The 25,820-nt window shown below is 30.4% G+C and overlaps 3 protein-coding genes across 4 annotated transcripts; all 3 read left to right on the plus strand.

Annotated features, from left to right (window-relative positions):
• The first annotated feature begins 413 nt into the window (after positions 1–413).
• Positions 414–14,755, plus strand: LOC119674191 (zinc finger protein 436-like). Of its 2 annotated transcripts, XM_038085317.1 has the most exons (6): positions 414–793; positions 1,040–1,198; positions 6,328–6,865; positions 6,943–7,052; positions 7,140–7,508; positions 14,548–14,755. In XM_038085317.1, exons 1-6 carry the CDS (start codon positions 503–505, stop codon positions 14,551–14,553), a joined length of 1,473 nt encoding a protein of 490 aa, XP_037941245.1. In that variant the 5' UTR covers positions 414–502; the 3' UTR covers positions 14,554–14,755. The 2 variants fall into 2 exon arrangements, with proteins under 2 accessions (XP_037941245.1, XP_037941246.1); XM_038085318.1 differs by lacking the exons at positions 414–793; positions 1,040–1,198 and adding an exon at positions 3,788–3,866.
• On the plus strand, positions 14,755–18,017 carry LOC119674192 (myb-like protein W). The gene is made up of 3 exons (XM_038085319.1): positions 14,755–15,039; positions 15,264–15,838; positions 17,740–18,017. The coding sequence occupies exons 1-2, from the start codon at positions 14,914–14,916 to the stop codon at positions 15,567–15,569; spliced, it is 432 nt and encodes a 143-aa protein (XP_037941247.1). The 5' UTR covers positions 14,755–14,913; the 3' UTR covers positions 15,570–15,838; positions 17,740–18,017.
• A 4,712-nt stretch (positions 18,018–22,729) lies between these two features.
• Positions 22,730–24,861, plus strand: LOC119685341 (putative uncharacterized protein DDB_G0287457). Its single transcript, XM_038099594.1, has one exon. It carries the CDS (start codon positions 22,779–22,781, stop codon positions 24,483–24,485), a length of 1,707 nt encoding a protein of 568 aa, XP_037955522.1. The 5' UTR covers positions 22,730–22,778; the 3' UTR covers positions 24,486–24,861.
• Positions 24,862–25,820: the final 959 nt, after the last annotated feature.

A 25,820-nucleotide genomic window follows, 5' to 3' on the forward strand; every position in this document is an offset into this window, starting at 1 on the left:
GTCAAGTTGTAGGCTGCATTTTACTTGAATGGGGAAGTCCTGCCTTCTCAAAGGAACGTTTCTCGTGTGTTTATGTCTTCGGACTTTTCACTTTAAGATTCTTTAGGTCTAGTTTACGGGTATTATCTCTTCTATGCTTTCTAAACGAATTTTTACTTTTGTTCTCAGGTCGATTTTTTTTTGATGAAGCATTCAAAATAAATTTCTGGCTACAGGACTTGTGGTAAAAATTTTTGTATTCGAGGATAAAATCAAAAAATGCTTTTGATGGTGCCAATAAAGCAAATTTCTGGTTACCGGATTTTGTATTAACCGCTAAGATATTTTATCACATTGTACTATTGCAATGTTTTTTTATAATAATTTTTTTTGTAACTGTTAATAAAAAATTTTTACTTTTTTTACAGCATAACCTATAAAATGTAGTTGAATGTATTGAATCAAAAAAAAAAAAATCAAGCCGCAGTGTGAGCGTGTTGAAAATAGAACAAAATTCCTAGTAATGTTGAGTTCGGGCAATTCACAGCAACAGCATCACACACAACATCAGCAACAACAACAACTCCAACAACAGCAGCAACATCTTCATCACACACAACAACAAAACTCACAAAATCAACAAACACAATCACACACTGTCACGCTCTACGATGGCGATTTAAATTTCACAACATTCGCCGAACTGTGCCGCCTCTGTTCGATACGTAATGGTCCCGCCAAAATCAACCTTTTCGAGAAAGAAGCAGAGCAAAGGAATCTGATTTACAAGCTACGCACGCTATTGCCGGCGAATGTAAGTAAATTTCGCGTCGTCTATGTCTGCATTTGCACTTTCAGCGCACATTCAAGTGCCTGCCTTGAGTGGTGGGTACAGTGGGTGGTGGGTTGCGCTTAGAGTGGTGAATGGGATTTTCTTGCTCTTTTACTGCTACTGCCATTGACATTGGAGTCAAAGACAAAAACTTTATTGCGTGTATTTTTGGATTTACTAAGATTTTGTTTTTATTATTATTTGTTTTTTGTTTTTTTTATCTTTTAGATTTCCAAGGACGACTTTTTGCCGAAAAATATTTGTGAAGGTTGCGTATTAAAGGTGGAACATTTATTCGAGTTTCGTCAATCCTGTTTACATACAGAGAATATTCTCAGAAACTATGCGGACTCGATGCGAGCAGTTACGGCTACCATAAACTTTCAGGTACTTATAAAATGACATAATGATTATATTATAAAATTGTATTTATATATGTATACATACATACACATCGAACCTTATATATATCCATGTTGATAACCAATTTTACAACAAAAAGGTCGGTCCTACATTGAAAATATATGAAATTTAATTCATAACACGCTTCTCCTCCTCATCTTTCACTTCTCAAACGACGAATGTTAGTCAGTGGTTAAATATAAATTAAATAATATAATATTAAAACTAATATATATTAAAATAAAAAAGCTCAAAAATATGTATTATAAACATCGAATAAAATAAATGAAAAATATACGTTCCTTTTAGAGGAAATCACAATTTTGAGTAAAAAAGTAATATGATAACGTTTTAAGGTGCCCATAACGATATATATACACTCGAAACATATTATGTTGTTGCCGTTTTGCACCGTTAGTATATTACTCAGCTATCAAGTTCATTATGCTAGATCGTGAATACCCTATTATTTATTTAATAAGCATTTAAGTTTTGCTTCTATAGTTTTGAGCATAAAAAATATAAAGAACCTGATTAAGTAGTCGTTCAATCCTCCAAACGACTATAAGATCTATCGATAACTATTGGATTATACATTACAAGTAATTTCAATATTTTCCATTATATAGGGGGTATTCACGATCTCAAGAAAGGAGTTTTATTAGTACTGTGCTGTAAGAAATCAGCTAACAGGTTCCAACGTAAGAAATATAATACCTTTATTTATTCGTGTCGACGAATAAATAATAAGGGAAAACCATTTGAATTTTGTCTTCTTGATGTAAACATAAAAGAAATCTTATATCAGCTGATACAAACATTCAGCAATTGCATTGTATTTCTTTGTGTGCGAAATATTTAGTGATCGGATTGAACTTGTGTTTGCGTTTTTATGCTGTTTTGTTTTGTATATACTCCGTTACAACTAATCACTTTTTCTGTATTCTGCTGTTTACATATTCTACGTTTGGTAAGACAAACGATTTTTTTATTGTTGTAGATATATAGTCTTGCATTCATTGTTATACGCATTCCTATCTGATATCAACATATCTTTCACATACCACTACAAGTGGGCAACAGACCTTATATACCGTCTCGTTGGGCACTATTCATTAGAGGAATAAATATACTGCCGAATGTGAATAAACATAAATAGCAATAGCTTTTTCTGTTAGAATTATATGGCATTTACACTGACCTCAAATGACTCATTTTGGTCAAAAATCAAAAATGAGAAGCAAATGACTCATTTTCAAGCGCAAATGGCATTTTGACAGTTTGAGAAAGCTGTTTTTGACATATTTACATAAAAAGGTAAATAAATTACATTTCCTTTGAAAACGATGCACTTCTTTTTGGAACTTCTACTTCCTAAAAATAAATTAATCGAAGCTAAAAATAAGTTTTCAGTTTATATTGTAAAGTTTGAAGGGTATATTTAATTTTCATCCAAAATTTTTTTTGACACCGGCCAAAAATCAAATTAACAGGCAAGTTGACAAATCAGCTGTTTGAAATGAGCACAAATGAACATCAACGAATGAAAGTGAAAGTGTTTATTTCATATGTCTATAAACACTTTCCAAATTATATATTTTAAGACTGCTCTAAATTCAGTTTAAAAAAATATATATTAAATATAATATAAATAATGTATATATAAAATATATAAATAAAATATATAATATATAAATACATATTAAATATAATTAAAAATAAATATATGAACTTATATATATATATATATATATATATATATTTAATATGTATTTTATATACTATATATTTTATTTATATATTTTATGTATATATTATTTACATTATATTTAATATATATTTTTTTAAAGTGAATTAATATATATATATATATATTATATTATATATATTGAATCTTCATTGGTAAAAATGTTGGTAACTCTGCTAAATGTTAAAGCTTTCAAAGCTCCCCAAACTTCAGTCATTAAAAATTTGTATGCTTATTTAATGTTTCATATTCGTTTGTATCCCCCAAAAATAATATCAAAAAGTTACCCCCACATTTTGTTGTTGTTGTTTTTGTTTTATTTTTTCCCAAGTGCTCTGCTACTGCCTACAAAAACAACGACTAACGTACAAGAGCAGAAAACAGAAAGCCGAGTGCGGTGTGCTGAATGTATCTGATATTAAAAACAAATACAACAATAATTTTTTCTTTTCTATACACAAAAGCGGCGGCTCCCCCACAGCCCCATAGCACCACTGCTTTTGCTACAACAACATTATTCACAACATGAAACGTCACATTTACTAACATTTCACTTCCGATTTCTATTTTCATACAAAAAGAAATTAACGATAACATTTGTATTCGCAGTTTGTGAGACAATTCTACTTGTGCCGTCGTCGTGTTGGTCCCACATTGACTCTCGTGCTTATTTTGAATCTTTGGATATCTGCTTTTTTCGCTACTTAGTTTCTTTGCTTCAATTCAATTCTATTTTATACCATTGAATTCGATTTGAATCGCAGTCAGTCGCTAAAAATAAAAAATAAAAAAATTACTCGAATATAAAATTCGAATGCAGGAAAAAGTACGAAAAGGGAAAACGACAATATGAACAGCAAATCAGTTTCGCAATACATACACAAACAAAAGGTGTTGGAAATTTTTGTAAGCATACTTTTAGGCGAAATTTAAGAATTTAATTTTGTTAATAATTTATTTATTTAAAAAATATTAAATTAATCGAATCTAATGAATTTTAAAAAGAAAATGTTTTTTTTATATATATGTTATATATTTAATGTGATTAATTTATATATGTGTTATAATAATATTGATTGTGTTTTGTTTTTGTGTTTAATTGGCTTTTAAGAATTTAGATAAAAAATTGATTTTTTATAGAATTTGAAAGGAAATAATGAAATATATTTAAATTCCTTCCGGATGTAATAAAAGTTACTTAACAATATAGTGTTTATAAGGAAAATAATGAGTAGGTATATATAAAAGTGAATTTGAGATAATCAACGTAAAATGTGCAGAGATTTAATGAAAAGTGAATTTCTATACGTTTGTCACGGTGGGACAAGTTTAACCAATGACCTCTTAAAATTTTATACAATTGTGTTTTGTATTTAACCATCACTAGAAGTTATTAAAAAAAGTTATTTTGATAAAATTAAAACAAAACCACAATTTTGGGAAATATAATGTCATATAAATATGTCGGTTATTTAAAGTTCAGAATACAAAACGACTTGAAGCCCGGTAAAAAACAAAAACATACAACAATTAAGGTCTAAACGAATATTTTTAAAAATATAAAGAAAAAAATAAATCATGAAAACATAAACAATTGTAAAAATGTAAAATAAAATCTTAAACAAAACTAATAAAAATTATTTTACATATATTTAAAATAATTAATTACATAAAATAATATAATAGTGTATTAAAAATGTGTGATAAAAAAAATTTTGACTTTAATGCTTTAAAGTCTTAAGCACTTACTACATTTCAAAAATATTTCAATAAGTGCGGTTAATGGAAAATTTATATTTAAATTAAAATCACAACAAAATACTTAATTGTGAAATTATAATTATTTAAAATATATACAATTTATTTAATAAAAACAAATTATAAAAACAAAAATTTAAATTAACTTGAAAAAAAAAATCATCAAAAATAAAGATATGGTTTGCGATAAAAGAATTGATCAAAATCTATTATTAAAAAATTTAGAAATAAACTTCATTTAGTTATAATTATTAACAAATTCAATTTATATGAATAAAAGTAAATTTGACTAAACTATAATTAATAATTTAAAAAATTAAGTTTTTGAAACAATTGAAGCAGTTTCGATCAAATATCGATGTATGAAAAAACAGTAAAATCGAATAAAATTCAAATTATATATTTATAATAAGCATCAATCTTAATATTTTACTAAAATCTTTTAATACAAATACGCGAAAATCCTTTAATCAGTCGAACAACTTATTCTTTAACTTAAATAAAGTTATTTTTTTGGATGGTTTTAGCACAGTTGAGTTGTTCATCCCGTCTATAAAGCATTTATTTATCTGTCGAATGTATAAAAAAATGTATACACATTTTCCCTATTAAAAGTTTATAACAACAACGATGTTGCCTTGTATACTATAGGAGTTTACTTGAGTGTATAAAATTTATTTAAGTTGGTAGAGAAGATATTATAAACGAATAATTGAAAATTATATATAAACATATACGAACAATGACCGCTGAAGATACAATAACATTCAAAAAAGATGTATGGATAGCACAAAGGTTTCACTTCAACAAATATTATAGATTATATAAATCTATGTAATATAATATAACTATATAGGACGTGTGCGAGTTAGGCTAAGTTGCGTTCTAAATGAATGAAATTGTAAGTTGTGCCGATAATGTAGTGATGTGTCGATACGTGTTGATAAATGGCAAAATGTGTGCAGTGCAAAAAATCTGCCATTTGGTTTAGCATCAACTTAGCCTAACTCGCACACGTCCATAGATTATAAAATTAAAAACTCTAATTATTATTTTTACTTTCAAAAGTACATATACTATTTGCTCCACTGTGCATGTCATGACCATTTGCAATACACATTATCTCATACCAATGCATTCCACCGGCATATGTAAGTTGTTTTGTCAACTGCTGTAATTCTACAAATTTACTAGAAAGAATATTATGTAGCGTTGACAGCAAAATGATTGAAATCCATAAAATTATCCATATTTTATCTTTAAAAAGTGAAAATATATATTATAAACTAATATAGCTAATGAACCCCCTTCACATTAACGATTTAAAAAGATAAATGCCTTAAAAATAAGTGAGAAAAAGCAAGAGAGTAAAGTTGCGGAGCTATACTGGCATTTACAAGCAGAAACGAAATGGAAAAGAAACGATAAGAAATCGTACGCCGTTTGGGGTTGCATTTATTTGGGGCTTGCAGATGTGACTGCTTGCTTATTTTTGTTTTTAGTTTATTTTGATTGATATTAAGTGAAAGTTTTCATATTATAATTTATGTTGAAAAACAATATAATAAAATAGTTCACAATTAATTGTGTGTGTGTAATAAATTTATAGGACGGTACCGTTAACATGGACAAGATGACGGTAGCGCAAAAGAATGCATATCTCGAGGCGCATATGGCAGTACAACAGCAAATGGCACAAGCGGCAATACAATTCAAACAACAGCAGCAGCAGCAACAACAAACGTCCACAAACTCTCAGCAAAATTCACAACAACAAAATTCTCCGTCTAATAACAATGGTAACAATAATAATAATACAAATCAGCAACAACTACAACAACAGCAGCAACATTATGCAAGCACGATAAAAGTACCACAAATAAGTTCCTCTAGTTCCGGTGGCGCAGAGAGTACATTCACAGTACCCGACGATGTGGGCATGGGTTATGAGGGTGGCGTGCGTGTGCTACAGAGTTTAGGCAGTTGGTCACCGGATAATATAACATACAATATACCGAAACCAAATTTGATACCTTTTACCGAACCATACGTGGAGGGTGGTTCAATGCATCCGGCCAGTCGCCTGAAGGCATTGCAACAGGTGCAACAAGCTTCATCAGGTGTGCGCAAAACAAATCCATCAAAAAGTGAGTATGATCAAAAAAAAAATAAAGTTTCATCTCGTTTTTCTCAAATTTAAAACTAAAATTGTTGACTATTTCAGCGACTAGCAAAGCTTTTGAATGTACCGTATGCGGCAAAGGACTTGCACGAAAGGATAAACTGACAATACACATGCGCATACATACCGGCGAGAAGCCCTATATTTGTGAAGTATAAAATTTACCCCATACCCTTTTAATTTCTACAATAACTGGAAAATTAATACTGGCTTCTGTTTTGCTTTCTTTATATGTCCAGGTGTGCAATAAGGCGTTTGCCAGGCGCGATAAACTTGTGATTCATATGAATAAATTTAAACATGTTACACCGACTAATATAGCACCGTTGGGAAAGCGCTTAAATAATATAATTAAGAAAAAAGACCCCGACACTGAAGATAATAAACAAAGTTTGGAGTTACAATTGCAACAACAGGCCGTACAAGTGGCGACCCAAAATATTATTGTACAAACAGCGGCAGGGCAGCATGCGGCACAAGCGACTGCTATACCCGGTATAATAATACCGCATCACCACCAACAGCAGCTGTCGTGGACATGTGAACTATGTGGACGTATGTTTAATAATAGAGACGAATGGACACTGCATGCCAAGAGCCATCTGGAGGTGAGAAAATGTCAGTTGATTGGCAGTAATTTTACAAATACTGCTACTGTAAGCTTTAATGCTGTAGACAGGATAAATTTTTCTTTAAATAAGTAAATACAGGGGAAATACTAGAAAGACAAGACAAGTTAAGTAAAATAGTTCATTTGAGAGTAGAACAGATAGATCAGTGTAAATAGATAACAGAGAATAGAACAGATAGATCAGTGTAAAATTAACAGATACGCATACGCGATTTGTCTACGATATACTATACCTATATGAGAATTTAATTAAACAGAAACATATTGGGGAAGCTTTGGTACGCCAGCACCTAACATATATCGATATATATATAGCTATTTTTATTATAATGAGAGTAATTATTATTAAAGAGTTATTGTTATTATATAGTAAATATTATAAGGAGAGTTATTATTATTATAAGACCGAAGACAGTTATTATTATAAAGAGAGTTATTATTATTAATATAAAGAGAGTTAATATTATTATAATTCATTCATTCCAGTCCGTACCCAGGGGAACATTGGGCCATAACGGACTTTTTCCAACTGTCACGATTTTTTTGCCAGGATTTTAATTATTATTATATATTATTATTATAAAGAGAGTTAATATTATTATTATAAAGAGAGTTATTATTATTATTATAAAGACAGTTATTATTATTATTATTATAGAGTTATTATTATTATTATTATTATAAAGAGAGTTAATATTATTATTACAAAGGGAGTTATTATTATTATTATAAAGAAAGTTATTATTATGAAGAGAGTTATTATTATAAAGAAAGCACTTGTAATTTTCATCAGAGCCTATTATGTTAGAATTCTTAACATACTATTCTTGTTATATTATAGTTTTTTTTATTAGAAAGAATGTTATTATAGAGTTATTATTATTAGAAAGAGAGTTCTTTTTATTATAAAGAAAGCATCTGTAATTTTCATCAGAACCTATACCCATTTTATTTAGGTGGTTGTTTTTCTCTACAGTTTTGTATTAGAACTCTTCTTAGCATACAATTTCTGTTATAATTTTCACATGGTTTTTTGTCAAGTTCAGACATGTCTGAATCTTTTATTAAGAGAGATTGTACATTCCTATAAGCTATATAGAATATAGTACACTGGGTTGATTATTTTTAATTATTAATTTCGAACTACCACTTTATGACTGTAGAACTTAGGTTTCTACATTATATTTTCTTGACAAATTTCTTTAATGTTATATATACATTATGTTAATTGGTTACTGGCATTTGGGTATAGCTTCCATAAATTTAAATTTACGTTATAATTTTGTTAATAAATAAATAAATAGTTTTGTGCTGTTATAATTTCGACTTTCTGAAATGAATAATCCTTTCCATCGATAAGTGTAACTCATTTGTGATTGTATGAGTATTTCCGATCACTATCATCCACTCCAGATATTTCAATTAAGGTGTTATTGAGCCCGACAGGTAGTCAGTAAGAGCATATAATAGAAAGCCTATATATATATTCTCCCTTATAACGCGGTACCCTTATAACATGTTTTCATATTACGCGATTTCAATCCATCGTATAACACGGGCATTCCCCCATATAACGCGGGGTTTTGTACAGTTCATAATTAGCTTCGCGTCATTATAACGAATTTTCCTATAACGCGGAACTATATATATACATTAAATCAATATTGTTAAATGCTCTCTATTTCATATGTACATTAGGTTAGGTTAGTTTAGGTTACTGGGGCTGCCCGAAGACTCACTTAGACTATGAGGTCCATTGTGATACCCTAAAGAATTTGACACCTATCCCTATAAGCATTTGGTACTGGCCACAAAGCCATTGACACGAGCTATGGAAATTGCATTTAGCTCTCTTAGTGAATTGAAAAACTGTGACTCTAAGTTTTTTTTTTTTTTTTTTCAATTCATACGTTATTTATTGAATCTTTCAATTTGGAAACTAACAATAAGTGATCAAATCTTAAAACTAAATTTATTTTTTTTTCCTAAGCCATTGATTTGGAAAAAATTATTAAGACATTAATTTATTTAATAAAATAAAATTGAAAATTAATATTAAAATTAAAATTGAGATTAAATTTAATTCAAGAAATCACATTCAGTTCAATTAAAGAAAATTTATAATATTTTAAATGAAATAAAAATTTTGAAGGTTAACAGATGTTAATGGTGTCCTTCTTTTTTAGACGTCTGTGGCCTTTGTTCAGTAGCAGCATGTAAGCTAATTGGTTAGGATGGTCTTCTAACTTTAAGAGATGCTGACGGCTACATCGAGCAGCTTCTTCTATTACTGTTGGCACGCTCAAATCTCTATGAAGGTTAGCATTTTTCAGAAACCACGGTGCACCTGTTATCATTCTTAGAGTTTTAGATTGCAGCCTTTGCAGTTTTTCAATATTTGATGGCATCGCTGTTCCCCACAGTTGAATTCCGTAACTCCATATTGGTTTTATTATCGACTTGTATAGCAAAATTTTGTATTCAAGTGGTAGCTTAGATGACGTGCCCATAAGCCAATGCAATGAACTTAATTTTATATTTATTTGTGTCTTTTTAGCCTCTATGTGTTTGTTCCAAGTTAAACGTCTGTCTAGATGTATCCCTAAATATTTTACATAGTCGCTTGAAGGTACTTTTTGCTCATTTATTGTAATATTGGGACAGTTTCCTGGTCTTAGAGCAAATGTTACATGGGTACATTTTTGTTCATTGACTTTGATACGCCATACTGATAACCATTTCTCAAGTTGGTGAACATGTTCTTGAAGCATGCGTTGTGCGATTGCGGGGTTTTTGTGTGCACTTAGTATTGCTGTATCGTCAGCAAATGTTGCAGTTAATGTGTTTTCCGAAGTTGGCATATCACTTGTATACAGCAGATATAATAGCGGACCTATTACACTTCCTTGTGGAACTCCAGCTTTGATAGGACAGGGTTCTGAAACAAAATCTTTATATTTTAAAATAAAAGTTCTTCTGCTTAAGTAGTTTTTTAACAAAAGGTGAGTGTTAACTGGCATGAGAGTTGTAATTTTATGTATTAAGCCTTCGTGCCATACTTTATCAAACGCTTGGGCTACATCTATAAATATGGAAGTGCAGTATTGTTTATTTTCAAATGAGTTTCTTACGAATGATACAATACGATGCACTTGTTCAGTTGTACTGTGTTTAGCTCTGAAGCCGAATTGATGTTCCGGAATTATTTCGTTAGCTGAGAGTATTGGCATTATTTTTGTTATTAGTAGCTTTTCAAATATTTTTGATAATACTGGAAGGACGCTAATTGGTCTGTAGGATTCTACTTTGGTTTTGTCCTTTCCAGGTTTAGGTATCATTGTTATTTGTGACATTTTCCAAAGTTTGGGATAATATCCTGTCCGTAAGATAGCGTTAAATAAATGCCTGAGATGTATAATGGCACATTGTGGTAATTGTTTCACCATTGTAACTGAGATTTTATCAGGTCCTGCTGCCTTTTTCGCATTGAGATCTTTTATAATTTTATTGATATTTTCTAGTTTAAAAATAAGGGGCCTGCTCGAAGGATATAGGTTTGTAATTGGTAAAGAAGTATTTTGTGAAGCATTATTTGGAGTAAATACATTTTTCAAGTGTTTTACAAATATTTCCCCTTTCTCTGAGTCACTTCGTGCCCAGTCACCATTTTCTAGTCTGAGAGGAGATTCATGCTGGATAGGCTGTTTGAGGTACTTTGTTGCCTTCCAAAGTGAATAATCCGTTTGTTCATTAGGTGCCAAATTGAATAGAAAATTGTCTAGGGATTTTTGATGTCTTTCCGCTAGTGCATATTTGAGTTCATTTGTACATTTAGCTAGTAAAACTTTATGTTTTGGGGATCTATGCCGTTGCCATAGTCTTCTAGCGTTTCTCTTTCGTTGTAATAATCCCTCTATTGTTTTTGTCACACCGATTTTTTTGGGTTCTTTTTTTTCAATTCTTATAGAAGCTACTTCAACACCCATTGAGATTACTTCAGAAAATTGGTTAACACAAGCATCAATTTCATTATTCACCTTTAACGAAGCATGTTGAGGTATATGACAAGAAACATATTTACGAAATTTTAACCAGTTTATATGTTTTGTTAGACATTGCGTTTGGATAGTTCTATTCTGTTGACTTTGCATTGTTATTATTGTTGGTGAGTGGTCTGATGACAGTTCAACTAATGGAAATGCGGTGATTGTTGATGGTTTAATATTTTTGCTTAGACCAAAGTCGATAAGATCTGGGACTTTTTGTCGATCAGAAGGCCAGTATGTTGGGTGTCCAGTTGAAATCACATTGAGATCTTCACTTTTCACAACTGCTAGAAGTTTCCGTCCTCTTGGCGTTATTAGCCTTGAACCCCAGAATGTGTGCTTCGCATTAAAATCGCCTGCGACCAGAAATTTAGAACCGAGTGTTTTAAAAAAGTTTTGGAAGTCTTGGACTTCTATATTGTGATTGGGTGGACAATATATTGCAGCTATTACGATATTTTCTCCATATTCATCAAATCGGATAGCTGTCGATTGTAGATAATCTTTGCTGAAGTCTTCTAAAACAAAATGTTTAAGTCTTTTTTTTATTATAATACCAGTACCTCCTCGAGCCATACCTTTGGGATGCTTGGTGTCATAAAAGCAGTAATTTGGAATTTTGAAAGCGTTTTTTTGAGTAAGATGTGTTTCGGACACAAGCATAATATCAATTGCATTACTAATTAAAAAATATTCAATTTCAAGTTTGTGGTTGTTTATACCGTTTGCATTCCAGTGACATATTCTAATGGAGTTGCTCATTTTTTCATTATTAGAGTTTGCATTAGAGCAGTTTGATTTTTTATAAGTTCTTGCATCATACTTTGCATACTATACATAAAAAGATTAAGACTTTGGATCAGTGTTTTTAGCGTCTCTTCTAAATTATCTACTGCTGGTATTGCCAATTGTTGAGGTTGAATATTTTCTCTTAATACATTTGCATAACTTTTGCCTTGAGAGATTGTTGCTTCTGTATTGTTTATTTGTTCTTGGTAGTAATTTTTGGGTGGCACAGCGTTTAATTGATTTTTGGGAAGAGTTCTCTGCTTAACTGCAACAAATACGGTACAACCCCTATAATTTGCAGTATGATTTTTGCCGCAATTGCTGCATTTTTTTGCATTTGCATCTTCTTTAGGTTTTGGACATATGGAGGATTTGTGTAGATCTCCACATATTACACATACACTAGGTAAGGTGCAATAGGTTCGAGTATGGCCAAATTCTTGACAGTTAGTACACTGTATTGGATCTTTTCTTTTGAAAGGCTCTTCTACTGTTATCCTTCGATGTAAAAGATAACGAAGATTGTAAATTGGGTGCACTTCTCCTTTAGCGAGTTTTTTTGCGTTTGGCTCAAGTTCTACTTTAAATATTGGCTGAGGTGTTTTATTTTTGTTTTTAATATTAAAGATGGACTTTGCTTCAAATCCGGCTTCTGCTAAGGCTGCTTTTATATCAGCTTCCGGTACGAAGTGTTCTATACCTTTTATTACCACACTTAAACCTTTGCTACTTTTTAGCTGGTAGGTGTAGTAGCTTTTATTATTGGCATCAAAGAAGTTTATAATTTTTCTATAATTTAATTCATCATTTATTTGGATTTTTGTTTCATTAACATTTCCCTTCAAGAGTGGAATCACGTAGAAATGTTTATCACCTATTATGGATGTTATCTTCTTTAAAAGATCGTTCGAATTTTTTTCCCTTAGATAAATTGGAGGTGGTTTGTATTTTTTGGTATTATTTTCGGTATTCTCGTTATTTTCATCAGTTGATAAGATTTGAAATCTATTTTTATTTAAGGAGGCGCCGTTTTCAACTAATTTTGTTAGTTTTGAAATTTGACTAGATGGTTTTGTCATGGGGCTGCGTTTCCGCTTTGTTACAAGAATATATCTATCTATTCCTGTCTGAATTTTATTGCCGTTGTCTTGTTTGGCAGCATTTTGAATATTATTTTTATCTTCAATGCTGATAGACTCATGTTCGTTATGTTTTGTTGTGCAATTTAGCAACTTTTGCATACAAACATTTTTCTGCAACGTTTTTTCTGATACATGACTCTATGTAGGAGAGTCTATATCTTGCGAAAGCAGGACACTGTAGACATGCAATGTCTACAATGTAAGGAGGTCCTGATATTGAGCCTCACGGCATGTCCTCCCAACGGGCAGTGTCCTGTAATTATTCCCAATATCTTGGATGTATTTGCTCAGGTCGATTAATTCCCCCGATCCCTGTTGACCATCTTCTTTTAAACATTTGGTATGTCCATAATTTTATACAATGCCGACAAGAAGCAAGTGGTATACCCACACTTTCTTATCCCAGAAGAGTTTGTGCTTTCGTACCATGTCTTGCTAGTTCATCTGCTATACAGTTGTCTTGGATGTCCCAAGGCAACGATATGTCCAGGGACACAAATAATTCGTATCCGAAAATATTCAGTACTAACCTCGAGTTAATGGTCGACGAGTTTAAAGATTTTATAGCTGCCTGGCTGTGAGTAAATATGTTTATAAACTTAACGGAGGAAACATATATTAATATGTATATTAATATATATAATATATTATTGCTTAATATTCATATATGCTAAATATAAAAAATATACTTTATATTCAAAACAATATACCAAATGCTGTTTATTAGGGAGTGAAATTTTATTTCCACATATTTGATGCTGCGGTAGTTATGTTAGGATTTGATAACTTTCATTCCTTTCCAACTTTTCCTGCTTTTGACAGGAAGGACTACAAGTGTAGAATTACATTACTATTAATATTGGAAATATCTCACACAATACGCATTAATAAACTAGTAATTGGTACAAATATTTTTAATAACTTACATAAGTTGATGGAAAAAGGAAGTGATAATAGGGAAGTTCATTACTAAAGTTGTATATTATGCAGTTAATGATTTTTGTAAACTAATTTTCTTTTTTTTTTTTGTATTTTATAGTATTGACATCAGGAACGAGCAGTAACAGAAACTACAAAATCCACAATAGCTACTAAGTCGTCGGATATTATGAACCAAAATGCCCAGCAACAACACGAGAGCAATCAGGTTGATGTGAATAGTGCACGCAAGGAGAAAATTATTATACAAAATCAAACGATTATTAATATACAATTGCAGCAACAACATCAACAACAACAGCAACAACAACAACTACAACAGCAATTGCAACAACAGCAGCAGCAACAACAGCAACAAATTATTAAAAGATCACATGGAAAAAAACTAACACAACCGCCCAGTATTTTTGCAACATCAACAGCAACAAATTCCAATTGCACGAATGGTAACAACAACATCAACAACATGCCTAACAGCTCCACCAATAATATCAATAATGGCAATAATAACAACAACATGGACAGCAGCAATGTCAATAACAGTATCAACAATAATAATAATAACAGCATCAGCAACTTCAACAATCAAGAAGTAACTAATTTTTAAAGAAAACTTAAACAAAAAACAAAAAAAGCATAAAAAAAATATTGTTAAATATTTTTATTTAATTCCTTAAACAACGGAAATCGTAAACCGTAAACCGTTCAACACAAACAAAGCATACAAAAGCCACCGACACTTATGTCCCTTTTAACCCCTTTTTGTTAAACATATTGCACTTTCACTAACTACACTAATTCATTCATCTTCACCAGATTTCACATTTTATTGCCAACTCCCCCACTGCAGCAACATACGTCCAAGCTCAATTGAACGGTCTCAACATTGAAGCGGCGGACAATGCGGCAGCTGCCAATGCCATACCGATCGTTACCTATAACGGCAATCAATATTGCGTAATAACTCGGAGCGGCGGCGTCATTGAACCAAACCTCACCGAGAAACCGGAATTGCTACACTTTCGTGGACAACTGACCACCACAATTGACAAGCAGGGCAAAGCCAATTTCATTCTGATGTCGCCACTGCAAATGCAAACCGAAGCGGAAAATCCAAACTGAAGTGTGACAATGATCGCCATCGCCATCGACATCGCCATCTCGATCTCGATCTCGATTGACTACGAGGTGATCGTCATGCTCATAACCGATTATAGCTATAAGCGAAGGTGTTAAGTGACTGGAAAATTAAATTTCATACAAATTTGAAATTGAAAATTGTTAAGGTAATTTAAGTAGTTTAATGGGAACCTTAGCGTTGAGATTGGTGTGTGTACATGTAGTCGGAATCACGGTGTAGGGATTGGTTGAGGCCAACTATTTTAAATAGAGTAAGTTGATATGATTTGCTATAATTTTGATAGGTTTGATAGTATATAATTTTTATTCCAAAATTTGAAAATTATATGTTTCTAAAATATCTGTAGGATTATATTTTTTTTTTTTTAAGTAACTTAACTAACTCCCAATGCTTCTGGCAGTGTACAATTTAGTTTAGTGTAATGCATCTGTTGCAATTGCATTCAGTCGATATGATTTGAGATATGTTAATAGTAAAATTGATTTTAATACATTTTAAAGCACCTTTAATTCAAGAATTGTAAAACTCGGGGGCATTTAAATGAAGTTAACCACAACCATATAATTGTGAAATTTATTAAAAGTAAAATTATTATAAAATTATAATTTAAAGTTGGCAATGCTAAATTAAATCGAAGTAAAGCCATCAATAATTTTCAAGATATGTATATGATATGGTGTTAAAAGGTATAGGAAATGTCAGTAGTCATGTTCTTCAAAATAATATAAATGGATTTCAATCATTTTTAAAAATTTAAATTGGCAATATTAAATTGTTGAGCTTACATTATTCGTGAAAACCAGCTTGAAGTTCAATACGATATATCTAAATGTATGATAAATTAATAACAATTTACTATTTTAGAGAAGATATTTTTGCCAGTGCATAAAAAATGGAGACTAGTATTTATAAGTAAAAAAAAACAATACCGTAACACATAACCTCTCAACCATTCGTTATCCTATATAGCGCAAGAAAAGTCACTAACCTGGTGTCTTCTTAAGAACTCTTCTGTGAATTGGCACAGAATTTTGTTCAGTAATATTTGCTGAACAGCGATGTGTATAGTCTAGTCACAGTTTTTGTAGGTGTCAATATAATTTATACTCATTAGATGAATTGAGTTGCGTTGAGATGAGAAGTCAAAATATCACAATTTCAAACTGTTTTGGGTAACCAAAAGATTGCCTTGGATAACCAGTTTATATATGGTATATGTGGTATATAACCAATTTCGTGTAGTATATCCATAATCTAGTAGACTGTGCTCACTATAAATTGTACAAGTGTAACTTGATAGCGCTTGCTGACAAAGGAAATTTCTAGGTATGCGACAGTAATTTCTCATAGCAGTCATTATACATGGTTGTTGCAGTTTTAAAAATTCTTAGATCTATTTTTTTGTGACGTATCAACTGAGAGAGGGTATTAACTGCCGTTTGCAGGAAAGGTTTTTGAAAACTTTTTAAAAATATTTAATTGAAAGAAATCCATTATATTTAATGTGAAATGGTCCGAAATAAATGGGAGAGGCGTTGAACGACAAACGTATATTTGTATATGGCTATTGACATGACTATAGACATGAATATGGCTATGAATATGGCAATGAATAAGTCGTTATATACTTGTTATATAGGGGAAGTTTTATAATTAAATTGAAAAAGCATTTTTCAGAATTGCAGGGTTTAATAAAACCTTTAGTTTAATCCAGAAATATTTTTGATCAATAGTTAAAAACTTTTTTTTAATTAAACTGGAGAAATAGTTCTTAGAATTGTGGGGTTTAAAAAAACGATTCTGTTTGACTGAGAAATATTTTTAATAAATAATTTTAAAAATTATCTCTTATCAATTCTTTGTATCTTCTCTAAGATAGTCATTTGTTAATTTCAAGAAAGGTCTGAGCTGAAATTTTCGCTTCAATTTATATTATTTATAATGGTACTTAATAGATATTCAAAATTCAGTTATGTGTTAGTATAATTCATATAAAAGTTTAAAAAGAATTAATTAAATACTCCAATTAATGGATGTAGCTGTTTTATAGAAATACGGACAATCGAAGTACAATTTAATTTATTTTAATTTATAATTACGATATTTCGAAATTCCTATTAATAAATTTTTTTTTTAATTTAACATTATTAGATGGTACAATAGTAGAGTGTTTCTCAAAGTGGAGCAATTTTAAGAAAGCCGATTTCAAACTATATATAAGTTGATATTGTTAACTTTAGAACGACGTTGAACAAGAGATCTTGACGTTTAAGAATTTCTCGAATTAATATAGCAGTGTAGCAAATAAAAAAAAAAAAGATTGTTTATGGGAAAGGAAAAGGATGTAGTTCGTCTTTCGTCGCTTAAAAGGGGATGGTAATCTCACCAGGCACAAATTGCTATTTGACCAAGAAGTAACTTAAATAAAACAATAATATTTTAATTAATAAAATAGGGTTAATAAAGCCTATTGATTCTTAAGAGAACGTTTCAAAAACCTAAATATCACGAATGGAACGATTAAACTAATTATCAAAAATAAAACGAAATCAAAATCATAAAATTTGTATTATTAATACTAATAACTTACTTACTTAGTTAGCCACTACAGACATGAGACGTCCTTAGTCACCTCGAGTAGCCTCCGCCAGCCATTCCGATTAGTTGCTTGATGTCGTCAATTACTGGTAAATCAGTAAATCGTTTCCTTATCCGAGGCTGCCTCTTCGTTTTCATTGAAAGGTGTGTTTAAATGGTGGATTTCAAGCCTAACGGATAACCTTATATATTCATGAGAAGGATTTCGCTGCACTCATTTGTTCACTACGCACGGATGATTATAGCTATTCAAAGGGGGTCACGTAGAAGGTGTGTGTTAAATTAGAGAGAACAGTTGTAAGGATCGCGCTGGCATTTACCATGTTAAATGCAAACAGACACTTTACCTTGTATGTTCATTTCTTACAAAAGTATAAATATTCAATGTTTAGGAGAAATTCAAAACTCCTTGTGGTAAATAGTTGGGGTATTGGAATAGTTTTGAACCCCAAAGTTAAAGTGGGATGTATCGCAAAAAAGTTGAAGAAACACTGCTATACCGGGACAAATTTTTTTTATAATTTTAATAGAATATTGTTTTAAAAGTTGGCTGAATTGATAGTATTTTAAGACTTAGATTAAGAGTGATTCTAAATTGATAAGCTAGGGCCATTGCAATACAAATATTGAATAAATTTGAATACTAAACATAGACCGTGATTTTCAGTTAACGTGGAAGGTTCTTAGTTTTAGATAAAATAAATTATAACTGATCTCAATGATTGTTTTGAAAAATCTATGTAAATAAAATATAATATTAAATAAAAATGAAAATAGTTAAAAAAAAATAATAATAAATTCAATATTAAAAAACGAAATTGATAATTTAAGAAAATTAATATTAAAGTTTTGCTAAAATGTAGTTTTGCATTAAATGCTTTTAAATGTAAAAAAAAAAAAATAAAATCAATCTTTGTAATTTTAATTAAAATTTTTTAAATTTTATAATTTAAATATTTAGATATATATTTAAATATATATAAATTATATATATATATAAATTTATAAAATTAGCAATAAGTGAACTAACATATCCAGACTAAATTATATTCCAGCTTGAAAAATAATAATAATTAAAAAATATCAAAGGTGTAAAATATTAATGATTAATGATTAATTGAAGTATTGTACTTTATATGGTGAATATATTTGTATAAAATGCAAAAACACACATATTATTTATTTATATATATAGAGAGCATAAAAGGCGTGAACAAATACATATATACGAGTATGTAAGTAGTTTATAAAATTACTAAAAAATAAATTTATAAAATAAAATTTCCAAAAAAAATAAGTATTAAGTATTAAGTGATTGAATTGAGTCGTGCAAGTCATGACTAAGCTCAGCTTCTTCTCATTACTGCAATTCACATTGTTAATTTGGCAAACTTTTTTAAATGTTGATAATAAATTTAATTTATTTAAGATTTAGTTCATAATTATTATCAATAATAATTATTTATTATTGATTGAATTTAAAAAATACGACACTATTTTTTTAGCAGTATAACTTAAGATTAAAAACAAAACATACTCGTAACTATAATTTTAATGTGTAGATTTAAAATAAATAAATATTTATAATAAATTGTAGTAGATACATAAAAAATATGAGTGGTCATATAATCAATAAATGAATCAAAATCAAAATAATGTTTAATAATTTTAATTTCAAAATGTGCCAATATATATTTTACTGTTCTATTTTTTTTGGAATTACAAACCGGTGGTCGTAGTTGCAGGACAGTGAACCTTATACAGTAATCCAGTAATCCAGTGAACCTTATACGGTAGATGGGTTCCGCGTTTTAAGGCTATTCCCGTATATATCCGTGCAAAGGTACGCGAAGCTAATAATGAACTGTACAAATCCCCGTATTATACGGGGGACTGAAATCGCGTAATATGAAAACGCTTTATAAGGGTATCACATTATAGGGGGGATTACTGTATATATAAATAGTGGTTAAATACATCTGTTATAGAGTACACTAAACCATTTGTTCACATCCGAATTCGCTTAATTATACTACAAAGTCTGAGATTCTGGTTTACATCCCTGTATACCAACATTATTTTTTATTAGTGTTGTAAAAACCCACAGAGAAATCCTATAAAGAAGCAACATGAATCGATTACAATACAAATACGCGAGATTTGATGGAATAGGTACCCACTCACCCATGATGAAATTTTGTTGCTAAAATATATTGGCCCTAAGAAACACAGCGAGGAGAATAATGATTGGGAGTGTAGGAGAATTGGTGTTAAGTTAAATGAATTTTATCATCTGAATGAGGAAAGCGTGATAATTAAAAGGCACATAGGTAAATATGTGTGTGCAATAGGAGAGGTAAAACAGATAAGCGACGTCATGAGGAGTAAAGCTGCAGTGGGAATACATATTGGGAATAGATATATGTATGCATGACAAGTGAGTATAGATACATTCTGAAACGATTTGGACAAGCACAGGCTTGCTGCATAAAAAAGTCATCTAATCGTATAGATTATAGCTGAAGCCATGTGTACTGAGTGAACATAGTCTCGTTATTGTATTGATACCCGAATTCACTAATGTTGTCTCTGTTACAGAGAGAGGTCATAGTTTTTAACGTGATTACCTATCTTTAAGTCTTTACATCATCGTACTTTTAACACACTTATAAGTATAACATAATGTGCCGATTGTGACTCGAAGGAATTCCGGAGGTAACAATTGAAGCTCTACATTTAGAAATAATTTTCTCTTTCATAGGAAAGAATGTCTATATAACACCTTTGTTATACTTTAGGGTGCAGCACCCGGTTCAGAAATGCAGCTTCACATCGAGCGAGAGTAATATAATCATTTTGCTCAAATAATTTTGAGCTTTAAATGTAACCACAAATATTCTCCCATTAAAAGTGCCAAAATTTAGTGGTTTTTCTTCAACATTCTTCAACACTGTTATGTCAGATTTACACGTAAATAATATATATTCACTATCATATATACATCAAACAGTATCAGGAAGTGCCTATTGGATTTTATTTTAATATCCTTCCCTCCGGAGATGTCTTCGTTTCAATAGTTATATTCAAGATGCCACGAAAAATATCGATAATGTTAAAAATAATTAATGATATCATATCATATCCATTAGATAAATATGCTGAGCTTCAAACTCATCAAAATTCTACGAAGATCTGTTTACAGTGGATTATTCAAATTGTCACAATTGGATAAAAGTGTTTTTTGGACAGTAATTCGCGCTTCATTAAGCAAAGAAGAAGAAAAACCAGAAGAATGTTGGAATAGGTTTTGCTTTATTCAATTCTATTTTTTTAGTGAGACTAAATCTTTGAACAGTTGGGTTGAATTTAAAATTTGATACTACTTACGTTGCTATTGAGCGAATTATTAATGTCAATATCTTATGTTGTGATATTATGAATAGCATATTGAATAAAAAGATAATATCATACTTAGTAGTAAATACAATTTAAAGATACTAGAGCTTATTAACTGTGAGGATTCTTGCTCGATTGTGATGTTGGTCAATAAGATCAATATTTTTGAGGAGTTGAGCTTTCTCTTCCATTTACTGTAATAATAGGTGGCTTTCGGAATGTGACTCTTAATAGTCATTATGGGTGCTCATTTTTCCTGAGACGAGATAATTATCTGCGTAGCAAATTGGTTTAGCGCATTAGGTTGCTATTTACATTTTATTTTTTATTATAAACGATTAATATCATTCTCTGATATTCTGAAATAGTACACGTGTTGTTTTAGAGCCACTTTTTTGTAGTGCTCAACACTCAATCACTTTACGAAATTCTGAAAGTCTAAGTGAAACGGTTCAGATTAATAAGTCTTTAAAGTATTTACGTTAAGAACTTTCAATTTTACCTTTTTTTCTTTCAAGTACTTGGTCAGTTAAAAAGGAAATAATCAGTTACCATTTATATAGGCATGTATATAAGGTGTAACATAACAGTTTCGCAAAAACTTGCAGTCTTTTAAGGCTGAGTAACAAAAAAACTGTTTTTTAAGACTAAAGATATTTTACTTGATATAACATAGGCTGTATAACAACAAGAAATATTTTTTTAAAGAAACAAACGAATATATATAATAATTGGCAAGTCCACTTCTGTCATACGTATTGCCAACTTGACCATATTTAGAAACTTGCTATGTTAAAATAAGCGCACGACAAGTTTTAAGGCAACTGAAGAGAGAAATAAATTTAACAAAATATTTTGGTTCATTTTCCAAAGAACAGCAAAAATAATATAAAATATACAAAATAAATAAAAAAAAACCAAAACTAAATATTTTTAACACAGCAAGTGTCTGTTTTTGTGAGCAATCAAAGCAATCACGGCAATCATGACAATCTCGGCAACCACAACGTATCTCGTATCTTACATACTTAAAACGCCTACAACTTAACGTTCGTTTATACTAATTGCTTACACTACACCAAAAACATTTGACTTAAACGTTCTCGACTTCTTAAAGCGACGATGATAGTTTACTTGAGCTCGGAACTTTGCGCGGATTGGTACGTTTGACGCTGTGTAGAGCGGATTATTACGTTATGATAAATGGTAAATTTTTTACGGGCTTACCGCCCGGTATGATAGAACGTACTCGAGGTACAAATCGCTTGGAATCGCATTTATTTTGGCCGGATGATACAAAATTAGAATCAGCCGTGGAGAATCGTGTAAGACGTAGAGCAAGTTTACAACTTGGAGAAGTTGAGAGACCACGTCTTAGGACGCAAACATCTATGGATTTAGATGATGTTGATACTAAAAAACGATTTCACAAAGAGTTTGCAAAATCCTCTATACAATTCTATGATAATATAGCAGAAGAAGGTGAACAACATTATAATCCACCAGCGCGCAGAAATAATAAGAGTTTAAAAAAAGAGATCACATTAAAACCAACTGCCACAAAATTCGATTTACCTGATGAGGAATATAATACTGCTTTAAAGAAAAAACAGACACTTAGTTCAAAGATACAATTCTATGATTTCATAGATGATGATAGGCACAATCGTAATAATATCAGAAGACCGAAAATGGATATGAATGATAAAAAGGAAGTTGAACGTAATAATAAAAATAGTCCTAAATTGCAAAATAAGCGTAATGTCCGTATACTCAGTGGAGGTGAAGAGCCAGAAGTGAATAGAGAATTTATTAAGGAACAAAATACACCAGAGAGAAGTCAAAATTATGAAAGTGATTATGAAGTAGATGAGAATTTTAGAAGAGGACGAGATAATTATGAAAGACCGGCAAGTAAAAGTATTGCGAAAAATAGAGAAAACTCACATATGTCACAACAAGTGATACGAAATACAATGGAGGAACGAAGAGGTAAGGCAGCAGCAACCAGAAATAGCGATAGAGTTTACAATGAACAAGAAGACGAATTTGAAGTTCCAACATATTCAAGAAATATGAATGTGCAATCTAGACAAAATAATATGCCTAAAAAAATACTTAAAAATTCAAGAGGAATGCGTGAAGAATTCAATGATTTTGGTACAGGAGAAATAACTGACTATATAGATGAAGATTTAAGGAGTATGCGCATAAGAACATCTCCAAAGAAACATGTTAGCTATGAAGATGAAGTCTATGAGCAGGAAAGTGTTTATCATGAGCCAAGAGTTAATGATGTAGCCACATATAGACGCAATAATTATAGAACTTCCTCCTCAGCCTCTAATGGTTATAATAAATCTCCTTATATGAAAACAGGAAGCAGTCAACAACGCCAACAATTTGTATCTAATAATACAGATTTTGATTATGAAAATGCAGATTACGATCAATATATGGAAACTGGTAATGAAATTACCACACAAGCACAACAATCATCATTAAAGAATAATAACTACAACAACAATGACAACAACAACAAGAGAAACCATAACCACAACTATAGCAATAACAATAACAATAAAGTTAAACTTAATAATCAAACACAATCATCGCGGAAAATCACACCAAAATTGTCAGCAACACCAGTAAAAGCTTCAATAAAAACAACAACAACAACAGCAGATACCACAACAACATTTAATGATGCTGATACGTATTCAGATGCCGACGTAGCAGCGTTGGATGGTAAAAAGCACTTGCGCAGCAGCATTTGCTTTAGTGGCGGCGAAATAGTTGCTAATAACATCGTCGATACAAAAACTCCCACTTCGAATAATCGACGCAGCAGTGCGCGCAGCATCTCTGCCTCTCAACGTATTAGTGTGGGCTTACCAGATTGAGCGCAGTTCACTTTGCTACGTTGTTTATATTGCATTGTTGTATTGTGTTGTATGCTGTCATGTTAATAAGAGTTAACTAAGAGTTAACTAAGAGTTAACAAAGGGTTACGGGTTAAGGTGGAATTTCTTGTTAAGTTGCAAATTGAAGTAAACGTGTTCGTGTGTTTGTTTGTTTGTGTGTGTGTGTGTGTTTAGATATTGCACTTAAAATGTAACAAATTAATTAAGATTTGAATATTGTTTAGTTTGTATGAATAAATGTGTGTGTGTGTGAGAATATATATGCAATTTTGTTAATGTAACGAATTCATTAAACAATTTCAAGTGCTGCAAATGCTAATTTCGTTTCTGTTTTCTTTGTTTATTGATTTTTCTGTTTTTTTTTTGTTTATTAAATAAAATTTTTTTTTAATAATTTACATAAAAAAATGTATATATCTCGTCCCACTTTAAATTCAGTAAATAATTTATTTTAAAAAATTTATTATAATTTGTATGAATATAAATTTCAGAAAAATTAAATTAAAATAATTTATTATTCAAATAATTTGTATTATAAAAAAAATATATTAATAAAAACATTAAAAGTATTAATTGAACTAAGGGCTTCTGGTTTTTTACTTCTATATCTTTTATTTGAAATTGTTGTTTTTATTGTATTTATTTATTTATTAATAATGATAGTTATTGCATTTTTGTTGTATTTTATTGTTGTAAAACTGCCCAATAAACATTTCATATCGATGCCAAATGTAACTGAACTTAAATTTGATGATTTAAATTTGATATTTTTTTAAATAGAGTTTTGGAGATACAAAGCAATATTTTTCGATCAACAAATTCAATAGTCAACAAGCCATATCGGTTTAAAGTTGACCCAATTTTTACAAGAACTAAAAATTTCATAAAACTGCAAATAACTTAAGATTAATAAGATCTTAACTTATGCTATGTTTAGACAGTCAAATTTCCTTAATTTCAAAAAAATGAAATTAAGTTAATTTCGAATGTTTTTCGTTTACATTTCGAATATTAAAAATCACATGCTCCAAACACCATTTGTGTCTGGGAAATTTTAAAAGTTAAATTAAATTTATCGGATTTCAGATATGTGAATTATTATTTTTCACTCTATTTTAAATTGATAATAGTTACAGTTTTTCTTTATATTCAAATTTAAAAATTTGCACTACTTTAATAAAATATTTTCTTATTTTATTAAAGTTAAAGTCACTGACATTTCACTGACATTCACGTTATCACAATTTTATTTATCTAAATTTTTTCACGCATAGTTGCATTTAAAATATCCCTTATTTTTAGCCTTCGTTTCAA

The sequence above is a fragment of the Teleopsis dalmanni genome, chromosome 2 (assembly GCF_002237135.1).
Source record: "Teleopsis dalmanni isolate 2A chromosome 2, ASM223713v2, whole genome shotgun sequence".
NCBI lineage: Eukaryota > Metazoa > Arthropoda > Insecta > Diptera > Diopsidae > Teleopsis > Teleopsis dalmanni.